Source organism: Danio aesculapii, chromosome 8 (genome assembly GCF_903798145.1).
Source record: "Danio aesculapii chromosome 8, fDanAes4.1, whole genome shotgun sequence".
Classification (NCBI taxonomy): domain Eukaryota; kingdom Metazoa; phylum Chordata; class Actinopteri; order Cypriniformes; family Danionidae; genus Danio; species Danio aesculapii.
The window spans coordinates 2,199,916-2,218,357 of NC_079442.1; the positions used below are offsets into that span (position 1 = coordinate 2,199,916).

Here is an 18,442-nt window from a genome sequence, read left to right on the forward strand (position 1 = left end):
TACCGCTTTAACCTGATGCTTCTGACCGGTCTGTTGTTTAAGATTTGATGCCGATGCATCCATATAAATTGCACCGAATGATAAACAATTCCGCGCTCAAACAAGACGTTTGTCTAGCGAAATCACACAAATGAAAACAGGAACACATCCTGTGCGATTGGCCACCTGAACTCTGAATATGACAATCTAGAATAAATAAACAATATGTCAAAAGGAGATATGTTTATAACAAAAAAACGATTCATAAATAATAATTATAACAATAGCACCGTGTCCTAATGAGAAGCAATGCAAGAAAAGCACGGTCTTCCATTATTATCAGTGCAAACGAGGGTGAAAATACTCCCAAAAAATAAAAATAAATGATTTAACATAGCTGTAGCTCATCATTTATGGGTGTTTTACGCTTATTTACAGCTTCGAATTGCATTATGGTATCTTGAAGCTGAAAAGTGACTTCGAATGACATTATTATTTTGAAGCTATGTATTTTAGAGGAAACAATAGAGAAATAACCCCAAAAAAATGAATTTATATATCAATTTGCGAGACCTCCAGTGCAGAAACCCCTTCAGGTTATTAAATAGAGAAGCAACAAAGAGCGGTAAACATGAAATCTTTGCATTACAAATCAATTTATGACAATTATGTTAATAAATACAAATAACCCAACATCAAATATGAGTTCACAAATAAGCCGAATAAATAACAATTGCCAATGAGACTGGAAATCTTGCACAATTTATGCATAATTCACCGAATAATTAATATGTAAAGTTAAATTACTAGCCCTCAGGCCATCTAAGATGTAGGTGTTTATTGTTTTATTTTAAGTATAACATTAGTGAAGATATTTAGCTGATGTGGTCCTCTGGTATCTATATAATGGAGGTCGATTTGTGCAATCACTTTGAGATTAAAAACAAAACATATGCATGCAAATCATAATTAAATCACACTGCTGAAAAAATGCTGTCCTACACATTGTCCTGACACAAACCGATTAAGTAACTTAATTGTTTTTTACAAATTTAAGTGGATTAAACATAAAAAAAATGTATTAAATTGGCCATAGTGTATGATTGTGTGTGTGAACGAGTGTGTATGAGTGTTTCCCAGTACTGGGTTGCAGCTGGAAGGGCATCCGCTGTACAAAACATATGGTGGAAAAGTTGGTGCTTCTGATAAATAAAAGGACTGAGCCGAAGGAAAATGAATTGATGAATAAATATTTAGAAATTCAAAGCTCAATATACATGGTGGCAGCACGGTGGCGCAGTGGGTAGCATAATAGCCTCACAGCAAGAAAGTCGCTGCTTCGAGCCCAGACTAGGTCAGTTGGCATTTCTGTGTGGAGTTTACATGTTCTCTAAGCTAAATTGGCAGTAGTGTATGAGTGTAAATGAGTGTGCATGGATGTTTTCCAGTGATGGGTTGCAGCTGGAAGGGCATCCTCTGCGTAAAAAAATATACTGGATAAGTTGGCGGTTCATTCCGCTGTGGCAACCCCTGATTAATAAAGGGACTAAGCCGAAAAGAAAATTGATGAATGAATTTACATGCTCAGAAGCATTAGCTGTGGAATAAAGCTAAAAAATGCTGTCCTACATGTTGTCCCGACACAAACCGATTGAGTTAACTTAATCGTTTTTATAAATTTAAGTGAATTGAACATGAAACATTTAAGTTGTAGCAAAAAAATTAAGAGTGCTGTTTCAATTCATGTTAAATAAGTAGTTTGAACAACATTATTATGAACCAAAACAATGACACCTGATAAATAAAAGGACTAAGCCAAAAGAAAAAGAATGAATGAATAAATATTGGCAAATGCAAAGCTCCTATACATGCTCAGAAGCATTAGCTGTGGATTAAAGCTAATAATACTGTGAATGATGTTTTCGGTTTGTTGCACAGAACGATCGTTTGGCTTCATAAGAGCACATCAGGAGCCACAAGGATTGATTATGTTTACCATGTACGTTTCGTTTTTTTAATCTCAAAGTGATGGCACCTACTAACTTTCACTATACAGATACCAGAGGACGATGTTATCAGCCAAAATCGTCACCAAAAGAAGTCCCCTACATCTCTGATGGCCTGTGGGTGAGTAATTTAACAGGAGATTTAGATTTTTGGGTGAACTTTCCCTTTAAAATTACAAATGGCTCAGAAAATCACTTTACAAGTCACCTGGATTGAAAAGATTTTACATTTCTAAAGAGCTTGTGAATCCACTCAGCCGATTTCCGGATCTGGCGGGAGACATTTTAGCTTAGCATAGGTCATTGAATCAGATTAGACCATTAGCATCTCACAAAAATAAAAAATTAAATAAGAGTTGTGATAATTTTCCTACTTAAAGTTTGACTCTTTTGTAGTGCACTAAGACCGACAGGAAATTAAAAACTGCTATAGGCTGATGTGGCTAGCAACTAAACTCTCCTTCTAGAGTAAATAATCAACGAACTTTGCTGCTGTTGCATTACTACAGACGCACAATAATATTAAGCAGCACATGAAAATAATCCTTTTCCAGTACTGGGTTGTGTCTGGAAGGGCATCCGCTGCGTAAAACATGCTGAAATAGTTGGCGGTTCATTCTGCTGTGGTGGCCTCTAATAAATCAGAGATTAAGCCGAAGGAAAATGTATGAATTAATTAATGAATGAATGAAAATAATCCCCAGCTAGGTAACTAGCTAACAGCACTGCATAATATACATCTTTTTTAAGTGAGATGCTAATGGTCTAATCTGATTCAATGATTTATGCTAAGCTAAGCTAAAAGTGCTTCCGCCAGACCTGGAGATTGGCTGAATGATTTAAATAAATGGTAAAACACAACTGTTTACCTCTAGGGGAGTTAAAAGTGGAGTGTTCCATTAAAAAAAAAGGATTTGATTGCTAGTTGCTAGATTTGCATCGACTCTTGCTAGGACACGGTGTTACCCGTCTATCTTTTTATTACTGCACAAATATGTAGACTATTTTTATGATTTTTTTTTCTTCATTTTCTTTCCAAAATCAAAATCACACCAGCTCATTAGAGACACAACCGTTTCCCAAATCACATTCATAGTGTTTTATGGAATAACACTGAAACGGCGGGAACGTTGGAAGGCGAACGATACACTGCAAAAATAAATAAATAAATGCTTTCTTACGCATTTTAAGTCCAAATATCTGCACATTCTTAAAGCAGGAAGCATTTTCTAGACTAGCAAAAGATACTGTTTTGTTTTCGGACACAAGTCGTCAAAATTGAGTGAGTTTTTCCTTTAAACGAGCTAAATAATCTGCCAATGGGGTGAAATAAACTTAATAAATTATAAAACATTTAATTAGCAAACTTAATAATAAACTAAACATTTTAATCTGAAAACAAAAATATTTTACTCACTCCGATTGCACATTATTATGCTCGTTTTAAGGAAAACCTCACTTAATTTTGACACCCTCAACATTTTTAACTAGTCTAGAAAATGCTTCTTTAGGAAATTCTTACATATTTAGACTTGAATCAAGTCTAAACCTTAAGCACGATTTGTTTTTGCAGTGTACATTCCGTCGAACACCCAAAAATACATCAGTTTTTTACATTTACATTCGTAAACTGTTTAAAAAGTCAACATTTTCCATCGAGTCCGCAGTGCCAGCTTTCCAACAGCCCACCGTTTCCTCATTCAGCAAAGCACAGCACAGTGATGACGAGAGTAACACTGAGAAAAAATCCACAATGACAGTAATAATAGAGCTAACTACAAGTCTAAGTTCCTGGGTTTTGTGGCACCCCGAGGTTTGTCCGGTTTGACAGTTTTCCTGGAGTTTTGTTTGTGTTTTTTTTTTTAATTCCAGGTTGATTCGTGAGATCGACGGCACATGACGGAGGACTGAGACTCTCACCTCCTCGTTCTGCTTCTGGCCAAAGGGTCTGTTGTTTTAGTTTCCCTCCACTCAACATTCACTCATGTTTACTCCTCTTGTTCAAAGTAAAAACACGTTTCTCTGTCCGTTTGATTCTGGAGCGGTTCAGGCGCAGGCCCTCTCTCACATGGCGTACTTTTGCGTCCATTCTCTCGCTAGTCTGTTGTACCTGCCAGAAAAGAAAGTGTAATGTTGGTTCTTTTACAACTGTGGTTCATCCAATGAGATATTAATTACATTTTTAACCCAACTGTTGGGTTTGCCTGTATTTGACCCAATTATGTCTATTCGTGTGTTTGCATTGACTTAACATGTAAAACACTCATGCTTGACGCTGGTGTGAATGCAGCATCAGAGTGTCTCATACAGTGCATCCGGAAAGTATTGATAGCGCTTGACTTTTTTCCACATTTCTTTATGTTACAGACTTAATCCAAAATGGATTAAATTCATTATCAAACAAATCACATGTACATCAGTCTTCACAGCCTTTGCTCAATACTTTGTTGATGCACCTTTGGCAGCGAATACAGACTCAAGTCTTTTTGAACAAGCTTGGCACACCTGTCTTTGGAATCCTCTTTGCAGTACCTCTCAAGCTCTCAGCGATGGTGTACAGCCATTTTCAGATCTCTCCAGAGATGTTCAATAGGATTTGGGTCTGGGCTCTGGCTGGGCCATTTGGTCATTGTCCTGCTGGAAGAGGTCAAGAGCTCTCTGAAGCAGGTTTTCATTCAGGATGTCTCTGTACATTGCTGCATTCATATTTCCCCCTATCCTGAATAGTCTTCCAGTTCCTGCTGCTGAAAAACATCCCCACAGCATGATGCTGCCACCACCATGCTTCACTGTAGGGATGGTATTAGCCTGGTGATGAGCGCTGCCTGGTTTTCTCCAAACGTAACGCCTGGCATTCACTACAAAGAGTTCAATTTGAGTCTCATCAGATGAGAGAGTTTAGTTTCTTATGGTCTGAGAGTCCTTCAGATGCCTTTTGACAAATTCCAGGTGGGGAGTGGCTTCCGTCTGGCCACTCTACCATACAGGCCTGATTGGTGGATTGCTGCACAGATGGTTGTCCTTCTGTAAGGTTCTCCTCTCTCCTTGTGCCTTGAGACAATCCTGTCTCGAAGGTATACAGACAATTCCTTTGTCTTCATGCTTGGTTTGTGCTTTGACATGCACTGTCAACCCTGGGCCCTTATATAGACAGGTTTTTTCACATCATGTCCAATCAACTGAATTGACCACAGGTGAACTCCAATGAAGCTGCTGAAACATCTCAAGAATGATCAGAGGAAACAGAACGTACCTGAGCTCAATTTAGAGCTTCACGCCAAAGGCTGTCGATACTGATGTACATGTGATTCTTCAGCTTTTTTATTCTTAATAAATCTGCAACAATTTCAAAAACTCTTTTTTTCACATTGTCATTATGGGGGATTGTGTGTAGAATGTTGAGGAAATACATGAATTTAATCCATTTTGGAATAAGGCTGTAACATAAACAAAATGTGAAGCGCTATCAATACTTTCCGCATGCACTTTATATGCAAAAATTGTCAATTTTACAATGGTAATTTATCCAATGAGATTTTAATTACATTTTTAACCCAACTGTTGGGTTTGCCCATATTTGATTCAACAGAGGTTTAATACAACCCAGCATTTTTTTGCGTTTATGAGTATTAAATGTGCAAATAATGGCTATTTTACAACTATCGGGTTCAACCAATGAAATTAATTAAATTTTTAACCCAAATATTAGTTTTGTCCATATGTGACGCAAAGTTGACCAAATACAACCCAAAATATTGGCTAATTTACAACTGAATATTGTTCTACCAATGAGATTTTAAGTTGAAACGATCTGCTGTGTAACATTAGTTCTGCTGTTTTTAACCCATTTGTTACATAATGCTGTTTTTACAACTAATTAAGGTTCAACCAATAAAATTTATATGACATTTTTAACCCAACTGTTGGGTTTGTCCATAATTGATCCAACGTTGGGTTAATACAACCCAGAATTTGCTTATGATTCTCAAATGTGCCAATATTGTATATTTTACAACTAACGGTCATTCATCCAATAATATTTTAATTACATTTTCAACTGAACTATTGTGCTTGTCCATATTTGACCCAAAGTTGAGCTAATACAGCCCAAATATTGGCTATTTTACATATTTTAGTGGTTCATCCAATGCCATTTTAAAGTTGGAAAGATATACTGGTGTATCATTAGTTGTAGTGTTGTTAACCCACTTGTTACATAACGCTGTTTTTACACTAATACCAGACGTATCATGTGCCATGATCATGACATCCATCAAGTTTACTGATATAAACAGACAATCTTTTACTGTTCTACTCTCACATTCACTATATTTTCAATATTTATATTCAATATTTTCACTATATTTTCAAACAGGCATTCAGTCCACAAATATATGATATGATATTAAAGCATATGATATGAATGATAGAGGTGCGACTGAATGGTCACTCACTTTTCTCTGTCTGCTTTATATGTGTGTGCGATCTCAGGTACCAGCGGGTCATCTGGGTTCGGGTCACATAACAGGGAGCAGATGGACAACAAGACTAAAATATGAAGGGAACGCATTAAAAACAAAATAATACCACAATGTCCCACTCGTCTGCTCTGCTGGAATGAGGAGTGCTTGTTTGGCATGTTAAACACACACAAATGCTGCAGAGTGAACCAAACTAGGTCAATGCTAGAACAAAGAGTAAATCGCTGCACAGGTTCTGATATCAGCCATGAATTTTGATCTTTTACTGTACTCAAAACTGTGTCTGTCCTACAAGTGCTCAAGCCACAGAAGAACACTATCAAATTATAAATTCATTTAATTATATTCTTATATTACTTAAATTATAACGCTGAGTTTCGTGAACATGACAACATGTAAAACATACTGACATTATATTTGATTATTTAATATTTAATTTAATTCCTTAAATTACCAGATTGGTTTTCCTGAATAAGAGAACTTGTTGGCCTTATTGACCTTATATTACATCAAAAATGTTATTTTATTAAATTGTTTTATTAATAATTAGCCTAGAGTGTCATCTGCTGTTTAAAACTAACCTAGAGCACCATCTGCTGTAAAAAAAACTAGCCTATGGCACCATTTGCTGTTAAAAACTAGCCTAGAGCACCATCTTCTGCTAATAACTAGCCTAGAACGCCACCTGCCATTTAAAACTAGCCTAGAGCGCCGTCTGCTGTTTAAAACTAGCCTAGAGCGACATCTGCTGCTAAAAACCAGCAAAAAGCATAATCTACTATTGAAAATTAGTCTAGAGCGTCATTTACTGTTAAAATATATCCTAGAGCAGCACGATCTGCTTTTAAAAGCACTGCCTGCTGTTAAAAACCCGCCTACAGCATCATCTACTGTTGAAATATATCCTAGAGTGGCACAATCTGCTGTTAAAAGCACCGCCTGCTGTTAAAAACTCACCTAGAGCATCATCTATTGTTAAAATATATCCTATAGTAGCATGATGTGCTGTAAAAGCTAGCCTGGAGCGCCACCTGATGTTATAAATTAGCCTACATTGCCCTCTACTGTTAAAAAATAGGCTAGAGCGTCATCTACTGTTAAAAACTCGCCTAGAGCATCATCTACCGTTAAAAACTCACCTAGAGCGTCATCAACTGTTAAAAGCTCGCCTAGAGCGTCATCTACTGTTACAAAAATCCTAAAGCAGCACGATCTGCTGTTAAAAACTAGCCTAGAACATCATCTACTGTTAAAAACTAGCCTAGAGCGTCATCTACTGTTAAAAACTAGCCTAGAGCGTCATCTGTTGTTACAAAAATCTTAAAGCAGCACGATCTGCTGTTAAAAACTCGCCTAGAGCATCATCTACTGTTAAAAGCTCGCCTAGAGCATCATCTACTGTTAAAAGCTCGCCTAGAGCGTCATCTACTGTTACAAAAATCCTAAAGCAGCGTCATCTACTGTTAAAAACTTACCTAGAGCATCATCTACTGTTAAAGGCTCGCCTAAAGCATCATCTACTGTTACAAAAATCCTAAAGCAACACGATCTGCTGTTAAAAACTAGCCTAGAGCATCATCTGCTGTTAAAAACTAGCCTAGAGCGTCATCTACTTCTAAAAACTAGCCTAGAGCGTCATCTACTGTTACAAAAATCCTGAAGCAGCACGATCTGCTGTTAAAAACTAGCCTAGAGCTTCATCTGCTGTTAAAAACTAGCCTAGAGCATCATCTACTGTTAAGCAGCACGATCTGCTGTTAAAAACTAGCCTAGAGCTTCATCTGCTGTTAAAAACTAGCCTAGAGCATCATCTACTGTTAAGCAGCACGATCTGCTGTTAAAAACTAGCCTAGAGCGTCATCTACTGTTACAAAAATCCTAAAGCAGCACAATCTGCTGTTAAAAACTAGCCTAGAGCATCATCTGCTGTTAAAAACTAGCCTAGAGCATCATCTACTGTTAAGCAGCACGATCTGCTGTTAAAAACTAGCCTAGAGCGTCATCTACTGTTACAAAAATCCTAAAGCAGCACAATCTGCTGTTAAAAACTAGCCTAGAGCATCATCTGCTGTTAAAAACTAGACTAGAGCATCATCTGCTGTTAAAAACTAGCCTAGAGCGTCATCTACGGTTACAAAAATCCTAAAGCAGCACGATCTGCTGTTAAAAACTAGCCTAGAGCGTCATCTACTGTTAAAAACTAGCCTAGAGCATCATCTACTGTTAAAAACTAGTCTAGAGCACCGCCTGCTGTTAAAAACATTTAAAACGTTCTTTTTAAATCATGTGTTTAGGAAACGTTGTCCGAAACCTACCTTTAGATACCGTGAGCGCAGGTGACCACTGAGACCGCAGGATGTCCAGACAAATGCTGCCGTTACTGTTAATGTTAGGGTGGTAGATTTTTGTTGTGAACGCGACCTGTAGGTCAAAGCGGAGAGTATCGAGCATTGGAAACCACCACATACATGTGTGTATTAGACTGATGGCCTCAAAACACAATGAACATCACAGATGGACTGACCTTTGGTGGTTTAAATGGGTAGTCTGTTGGGAAGTGAATCGTGAGGAAGAAAACTCCTCCTTGATATGGACTGTCATTCTGAAAACCAATGACATGATTTTTAAATGTTTATATATATATAAACGAGGGAAAAAAGTGCAGTTTATAAAAGCTATCTATTCAAATTATATTTGAATGGATTGTTAGACTTCCATTGACTTTCTTTTATGTGTTTTACAAACTCTAAATGTATTGTTTTACTAGTACTTGTGTGTATTCACATGTATAAAACATGAAATAAGCATTGGGTGGTTAAAAACGCTGCATAATTGTGATAATATGACACGTCTTTCTCTGGCTCAGCGCTAGCCAACGCGCCAAAGCTCAGTTTGAATTTTTTTGTCATGCTGCTTTTGTTTATTTAGTGTGAAATGCTCCCACACCTTGGATGACTAGGGTTGTGCAGATTTCTCTGCTTCGCAAATGTATCTTTCCTCTAACGTTTACCTTCGTTTGTTTTTTTTTTTTGCTCTGTCCTGTCTATGAGAGGCTGAATTTTGCTAGCATCAGTGCGCGAGAGAGGAAGAGTGCGTTCACTCCGCTCCGTGCTCAACTAAAGTTTTTTAATAATCAAATGTCTCCATGCCGCTCGACACAACGAATCGATTATAAAATTTGTTGTCAACACTTTTAGTAATCGATTCGTCGTTGCAGCTCTAATTTGAATACTATTTTGGCTTTTGTTGTTATCCATGGATCTCAAATGTACTTTTTTACAAGAGAGGCTAGAAAATTGTGATGCTCTACATTATTATTATTATGTTTTAATTATTTTTTATAGAAATGGACAAATTCTGAAAGTTCAATGTGCTGACCAGTTTGTTATTTGCCTAATAAATGACAATGGGCTATTTAAAACTTTATCAGAGTCCTATTATTTTGTCTAATGATATATGATGTTATAAATTATATTAAAAAAAATTCATATTTCTTTATTCTAAATCTTTAGGAAATATTTTGGTACATCAAAACGTGTGGTTGGGATGACTAATTCAAATGTCTTAATGCTTAAAATGTCAATAAAAAGCAGTATTTAAATCTTAAATTATTAGGCAGAAATCACATCTACTCACCGGCCCCATTATTGTTGCCTGCCAGTGGAACACTGAAAAACAAGACATTTTATAAACAATTGATTAGTAGTATTGAAGCAGAGTAACAACTTTGCTCAAATTCAGCAGGACTTCTATTAACGGAGACCAATTAAGCACCTTTTTACAAAATGTAAAATAAGTCTCTGATGACCCTAGAATGTGTGAAATTTCAGCTCAAAATTTAACACAAATATTGCTGTATAACACTCTGAAACTGCCCCTTTTTGGCATTGATCTTAACTGTGTCATTTTGGTGACTGTCGCTTTAAATTCAAATGAGATTTTCAAAAGAGGGCGGGGCTACAAATGCCTGTGTGTCAGCATAGTGGCAGATTCAAAACTCTAATGGTGGACAGCTGCTTCTCACTCAGGGCTGAGTGAAAGAGAGATGGTCACTGGTGGGCGGGGCTTTCCCCCTCTGATGACATCATACAAAGGCACAATGTCAATCAAAGTGTTTCTGCAGACTGTTTTTATCACGTGTGCCCATAAAAACATAGAATTATTAATGTTGACCATTAGAAGCTGGATATATTTACACACTGCTGACACACAACTGTGTTTAAACCCCTTATAAAAGTGATTTTTGCTTAATAGGACCCCCTTTAAAGGATGTATCTTTGTTTTTAAGCAATAATTGAATGCATACATCAAAAGAAAGGCATTATAACTGCTCATGTACTCACAGTCCTCTCCGACTGGACCTGCTGAACACTGGGCTGGAGGATCTCTCTGTAGATCTGTCAGTTCCTGAGGAAAACAGCAGAAATGAAAAGTTTTGGTTAAACAGCATTTTTAATTACCACATTCGTAAGCGGCCAAATTAGGGCTGCACGATATTAGAAAAATTACACATTGCAATATTATTTTTTATCTGCGATATACAGTTGATGTCAAAAGTATTAGCCCCCCTCTGAATTTTCTCTTTTTTTTAAATATTTCCCAAATAATCTTTAAGAGAGCAAGGAAATTTTCACAGTATGTCTGATAATATTTTTTCTTCTGGAGAAAGTCTTATTTGTTTTATTTTCGGCTAGAATGAAAGCAGTTTTAAATTTTTTTAAATCCATTTTAAGGTCAAAATTATCAGCCCTTTTAAGCTAATTATTTTTTTCAATAGTCTACAGAACAAACCATTGTTATACAATAACTTACCTAATTACCCTAACGGTTAGGGTATTTTATTTTTTTGGTTCTGAAACATGTTGCACAAAAATCTATGGCACTTAACAGAGTACAAAAGGTAGTTTACTGTTTGTATGTTTATTTTTCTTTTCTAAGCCAATGTTTATTTTGGGAGTTATGCTAAAGTCTGTGCACTTGCATTGACAGTTATATTTTTATTTAAACTTTATTTAACTTTGTAAAAAAATAATCCATTTACATTTTTGAAGGTGTTGCTGAGGATCTATGTCTAATAAGCTGATTTGTTAGACTTGTTAAACTAAGATTTGTTAGATTTGTTAAACAAATGTTCATTTTGATGGTGCAGTAATTGCAATGCAAGTCTTGTTGAATGTTCTTCCTTTGCAGAATAGCACTTGCATTAAATCTTCACTTAATTAAAATATTCTTATACATACATGCTAAGAGTATATTTTATATGAGGACATTAGTTTGGTTGTATTGTATCTTTGTAATTTTGCTAAATATTCTTAAAAAAAAAAATAATAAAGAAATCGGGATAAAAATCGTGATTTCCCCAGAAAAAAAAAAAAAATCGGGATATGATATTTTTTACATATCGCCCACCCCTACCCTAACCTGCCTAATTAACCTAGTTAAGCCTTTAAATGTCACTTTAAGCTGTATAGAAGTGTCTTCAAGAATATCTAGTCAATTATTATTTACTGTCATCATGGTGAAGAGAAAATAAATCAGTTATTAGAGATGAGTTATTAAAACTATTATGTTTAGAAATGTGTTGAAGAAATCTGCTCTCCGTTAAACAGAAATTGGGGGAAAAATAAACTGGGGGGCTATAATCAGGGGGGCTAATAATTTTGACTTCAACTGTATATTGCGATATGAATACAACTTCACTAAATTCGTTGGTTAAATGTTTGTAAGAATCTAGAACTTCAGATAGATTGGGAAGATTCTGTAGGAGGGTGTATAAAATATAATAAACAAATCCACAAGCTAAGCCATAGATAAATTCAATAAAGAAAAATAAAGCAAAAGCAAATCTCTTTAAATGCGAATGAGCCAGTGACTTTGCAGCTTGTGCCTCAGATCCTCACGCAAAAAAACCTGATATACAATTTCCTGAGCTCAAAGAAAAGCTCGAATACACAAACACTCTACTGCTGGAGAGAATTTGTGTTGTTTTAACAGCAACATTATACACTAAAAGAAGTGTAAAAGACATTAAAAAAGCAAAGGATTCCTGTTCTGATCAGATCTTTATCAGCACAAGGATATTTAATTTATTCTAAATGCTTTCTAAAAACAGACTTTGGCTGATGGTGGTGTGATGCGGTTGCCAACACATACTCCTAATGCTTTGGCCATGTGGTTTGTTTCCATATTGAGAAATAGAGATCATCTGCGGAGCTCTGCCAGCACAGTTACCAGTCATTTATAGTGCCTTACAAACAGCTCTGAGGAGGAAATAAAGTGATATAAACAAAACGTGTAACTGAAAATACCAGTCTAAAAAAAAACGCTCCTTCCTTGTGTGTCCTTCTTTTAAAAGATGACATAGAATTATTAGCCCTTCTGTATATTTCTTTCCACAATTTCTGTTTAACAGAGAGAAAATTTGTTCAACACATTTCTGAACATAATAGTTTTAATAACTCATTTCTAATGACTGATTTATTTCTCTTTGTCATGATGACAGCACATAATATTAGACTAGATATTCTTCAAGACACTAGTATTCAGCTTAAAGTGACATTTAAAGGTTTAACTAGGGTAATTAGGGTAAAGTTAGGGTAATTAGGCAAGTCATTGTATAATTTGTTCTGTGGACAATCAAAAACACATTAAAGGTGCAGTGGGTCACGGGTTCTCAACCTGTTTCACTGCGGGGCCCACTTCTTTCTCCGATCAAATTTTGAAGGCCTACCTGTCTATAATTTTCTCTAAAATGTTTATATAAAATGCTCATTTAAACCTCTATTTATTAACAAATATAATATAATATAAATTAATATAATATAATATAATTATAACAAATACACTGAAAAAAAGTGTTGTATGCAAAACTGTTGCAAACAATTTATTTCTGTTGAATTTAAACAAATTAAATTTAATAACGTTCAACTTAATTTGTTTGTTTAAATTCAGCAAAAATTAATTGTTTACAACCACTTAACATAAAAAAAATTGAGTAAATCCAAGGAATCATCTTTGAATAATTTTTTCAGTGTATATATTATACATTTGTTGTGCCTTCTATTATTTTCTAAGCATTTTATAAAAATATATATAATTTTACTTAAATGTAATTATTTATAAAACTAAAACTATATTATATATACTTTTATTTATTTGTTTATTTATTTAAGGGCACCTATGGTGAAAAATCTACTTTTCAAACTATTTGGACAGACATATGTGTAGGTATAGTGTATAGACCGTCATATTGGGGTGATATAAACACACCCAGTCCTTTTTTTCCAATTTAACATAAAAACAGTGGACCAATTGGGGCGGTTTTCAGATCAACCGCAACTTTACGTAGGAGTGCGGTCGCCCCGCCCACCGAATTGATTGACAGCTGCGTATTAACATGTCCAGGTAGTCACGTGTATAATCATATCAACAAGAGAGGACGAGCGCAAAGCAACCTATTTATTAGGAATAAAAGGTCTGTTCAGTTTGCTAGGATCATCAATCATCATCAAATGTGATGAAGAGCAAGTTATTTTATATATATATATATATATATATATATATATATATATATATATATATATATATATATATATATATATATATATATATATTTATTTATTTATTTTTTTAATCTATTTATCTATTTATTTAAATATTTACATATATATTTATTTAAATTGCAATTTTGTCCGCAAATTTCTGACAATTACCGCCACAAAATCAGTCATTTTTAGTTTAAAAAAATACAAATAAAATTTAAAAATCACAAAAAACTAGGGGGTCTGCTTTAAGGTGCGCGTTCAAGATTTCAGGAGGCGTGGCTTTGGACGGCAGGGGACCTACTGTACTGCACCTATAAAGGAAATATTTTTAAATGTGGATTAAATTTTTTTTTAAAGCATTTAACACCTTTGACGTGACAGCTATAGAAAGCGAAAGCAGAATCGTGTCGTTAGGCGATTTAGAAATCCTGGCTGAATGAATTTTTTAAGTCCCAAATAGAGGACATGTCCGGGAAAAGAGGATGTATTGTCATCCTAAATAATGAGCTGGATCAGTCTATTTAGTAAAAGGCTTCTCTTCTCCGCGTGTCCTCGCGCTCTTCTCAAAGCTACTACCGAAGTCAGAACAGGTGTCCAGCGCGTCTCAGTGGATCTGCAGCAGCAGAGCATCCGAGTCTGTGGCGGAGTATTCTTAGTTTCTTACGCACACAGAACCTGGCCGCTGAGGTAGTCTTATGTGTGGGAAGCGCTGGTGTTGAATTGGGTATCACACTGGATGCACCATGATATGCCCTGACCGAATTGTAAACGTTTTCTCTGAGGTTTGCACGATGTGCGCTACGTCGCCCATCTGTGCCTTGCGTTGATTAGCAGTGTATACAAAACAATGTAAAGATGGCTTGACATGAAGTAAATAAACCAGTAGAGAGCATGAGAGTTGTTGAGAGCATCAGCGTGTGCTACCGTCACGATAGATTTCTATTGTAATGCACCATAACTTGTGTGAAGAGCATGTTTAAATATTAAATGGACTTTGCTAGCAAGCAGTGTTGTGATCACGTGGGCTTTGCACGCTGCTGGATAGAATAGCTGTAACGGAGTTTAGAGCACATCGGACTGCTTATATCGGAGATTTTTAACGCAGTCCGACATACTTTTTTGGACTGATATCGGACCTATTTCCGATATCAATATCGGACCGGGGCATGCCTAAGTTGGGTTATTGAAAGTGCTGTTGGTGAACAGCTGATGGCTTCATGTCTATCTTTAGAGAGGTCTTTTCAGCCCTCTGAGTCAGAGAGTAACTTCAAGCAACACAAACAGCCTCTTGAGGGGTCAATTAGATCAGTGTTTCCCAACCCTGTTCCTGAAGGCACACCAACAGTACACATTTTCAACCTCTCCCTAATCAAACACACCTGAATCAACTCAGCAGAACATTAGAAAAGACCCCAAAACCTGACACGAATGGATTAGATAAGGGAGACATACAAAATATACTGTTGGTGTGCCTCCAGGAACAGGGTTGGGAAACAATGAATTAGAGAAGTGACTTGACTGAGAGGATGAGATCTGATATATTTCAGATCAATGCTTACATATACATATTATGTGCCAAATATTGCCTGTAAGATAGTGCACAATATATACACTCACCAGCCACTTAATCAGGTACACCTTACTAGTACGGGGTCGGACCCCCTTTTGCCTTCAGAACTGCCTTAATCCTGCATAGATTCAACAAGCTACTGGAAATATTCCTCAGAGATTTTGCTCCATATTGACGTGATAGCATCCCACAGTTGCTGCAGATTTGTCGGCTGCACATCCATGATGTGAATCTCCCGTTTCACCACATCCCAAAGATGCTCTATTGGATTGAGATCTGGTGACTGTGGAGGCCATTTGAGTACAGTGAACTCATTGGTGAGCCTGTGTGAATTGTAGCCTCAGTTTACTGTTCTTAGCTGACAGGAGTGGCACCCGGTGAGGTCTTCTGTGCATTCAGAGATGCTCTTCTGCAGACCTCTGCTGTAACGAGTGCTTATTTGAGTTACCGTTGCCTTTCTATCAGCTGGAACCAGTCTGGCCATTCTCCTCTGACCATCAACAAGGCATTTGCGCCCACAGAACTGCCGCTCACTGGATATTTCCTCTTTTTCAGGCCATTCTCTGTAAACCCTAGAGATGGTTGTGCGTGAAAATCCCAGTAGATCAGCAGTTTCTGAAATACTCAGAGCAGCCCGTCTGGCAGCAACAACCATGCCACGTTCAAAGTCACTTAAATCCCCTTTCTTCCCCATTCTGATGCTCAGTTTGAACTGCATCAGATCGTCTTGATCATGTCTACATGCCTAGAGGGCATCCGCTGCCTAAAACATATGCTGGATAAGTTGGTACACTTGGCTGTTAATTTATTTATTTATTATTTGCTGTAATTCCTTGTCAGTGATAGACACTTTTATATTTGCACATTCAGACTTTCTCTATAATAATATAATTTAATTAAAGTAATGTTTGCCAATTTTAAATAGGCAAATTATATGACTATAAAAATACAACATTGTTCACAGTCAAATAACTAGTGCTAATGCTGTTTTGAAGTCATACTTAGATGCGATTTCAGACCGAATATTCAAAGTAGCGTAAAACAATATAGTGTTACAAGTTGTCACTGTTCAAATATTAACGAATAAGCAAACCAACTTTACCTCAATCCTAACAATGACCCAGCTGAACGCACATTTTTCCTAAAAATAACAGCATGCGAGTTCACAACATAGAGGTAAAGCTGGTTTTATAATCGGATATTCAGACATTCTCCTTAATAACATAATTTCAGAAAAGATTTATTTGCAAATTCTTAATAGGGAAATCATATTAGCAGCCAAAGACTATCAAAGTACAACATTGTTCACTTCACAGTTAATTAAATAATGCTAATGTTGATTTTAAGTAATACTTACATGCATCTTTAGACTCAATATTCAAAGTAGCGTGGTAAACAATATATTTTACTGTTTAAATATTAACAAATGTGTAAATATAAAACCAAATTTACCTCAATTCTAAAAATGACCCAGCTGAATGCACATTTTTCACATTTTTTACTAAAAATATCAGCATGCGAGTTCATAACAACAACACTAGTGTGAGTAGCTAACCAAACACCAACACATACTCTTCTTATAATAAGTGGTAATGGTTGCACACACGAAACTCAGTGGTTTTTGTGCAGTAATCACTTGTTAACAGGCAGGGTGGTGAATCTGTTAAAAATACCCTCCGCTGTCCTAGTGCCCTATTTGCCGAGCCATATATGGACACGCTGACATTGGGGTACAGCATTGGCAACTTGAAAGCAGTGTCTGCCATCACGCATGCGCAAAAGCAGCGCTTCTCTCATTCATGATGACCGACAACGCAAAACATGCATTTCAACGCAATGTTAACCCCCCAACACACTCACACACCATTAATCAATCACAACAGCGTCTGATACATCTCACAACACGTGTGGGATGCACAGATATCCCTACACAATCAACAAAAGACGCTGCCGATAGCATATTGCGCAAATCAAACACTCATAACCAGCCATATATTACAAAAATAAACAAAGACTGCATATAATAGTGTGCACATTCATGTGTAAGATCAGAAAAATAGATCGTGTTTCTGTCGACTGCATGCATCCTCCATTGGCCATCCGTCTTTGTCTTGACCAGATGGGGATGAAATGGGAAAAGTGCGACTTGTTTACATTCACAACAGCACAATACGACGATAACTAGGACACTGATGGGGTGTGTGAGGTTTTGCGATCTTCACACTCACCTTTTGGATTCTTTTCAACGCCATTTGCTCGCTGTACCACAGCCCACTGTTTGATCTACTTCAGATACTGTTTTTGGCCTGTACAGTTTGGACGAGAACGCTGCTGGGGGGGGGGGTTCTCCTCAGCCGTCAGGCGTGACGTATATAACAACACAGAAGCACAGATTTGGACATTAACACCGCTGTTTGACAGGACAGTCGCAGATTTGGTAAATTCTTACCCCCTCTAGCCTCACTGACAGTTTTTAGTGCTGTGCTAGACAGCAGGAAGGTGATCTCGCGATACTACGCAACGGATTTTAAATAGTATCGCGATACCAGAGCGCGCATTCGAGAGGATCTTGGGAAATGTAGTTCTTTATTGTTGCATGTGAGAAATGAAACTTGTAATGATCGAAATATAGACGAATTCTAATTAATTGACTTCATTATACATTTTTTTATATATGTAGATAATATATACATTTGTTTTAAATAAATTAAAGAAACATTATTGACTTCCTTGTTTGGTTTTGTGTTTGCTTTTAGTTATTTCATGCGTTAAAATGGTTTGGTTTCAAGGCTTTTATAAGAGTTTGGGTTGAATTTTAATGCCACGGCTTCTGCTAATGACCACTGCTCAGAATCAGGCTCC

The 18,442-nt window shown here is 36.5% G+C and overlaps 1 protein-coding gene across 1 annotated transcript; it reads right to left on the reverse strand.

Moving 5' to 3' along the window:
* Positions 1–2,276: 2,276 nt before the first annotated feature.
* ube2d4 (ubiquitin-conjugating enzyme E2D 4 (putative)) lies at positions 2,277–18,086 on the reverse strand. The gene is made up of 7 exons (XM_056464602.1): positions 17,809–18,086; positions 10,810–10,873; positions 10,103–10,134; positions 8,991–9,068; positions 8,782–8,887; positions 6,440–6,533; positions 2,277–4,095 (listed from the first exon to the last, which is right to left on the reverse strand). The coding sequence occupies exons 1-7, from the start codon at positions 17,830–17,832 to the stop codon at positions 4,050–4,052; spliced, it is 444 nt and encodes a 147-aa protein (XP_056320577.1). The 5' UTR covers positions 17,833–18,086; the 3' UTR covers positions 2,277–4,049.
* Positions 18,087–18,442: the final 356 nt, after the last annotated feature.

Bases quoted from the DNA above. Each gene is read 5' to 3' on its own strand.
- ube2d4 (XM_056464602.1), bottom strand. From the start codon at position 17,832: ATGGCGTTGAAAAGAATCCAAAAG. The intron at 10,874-17,808 runs GTGAGTGTGAAG...TGTTTTCCTCAG, and splicing joins CGTTGAAAAGAATCCAAAAG to GAACTGACAGATCTACAGAG. The intron at 9,069-10,102 runs GTGAGTAGATGT...ATTGGTTTTCAG, and splicing joins AGGCAACAATAATGGGGCCG to AATGACAGTCCATATCAAGG.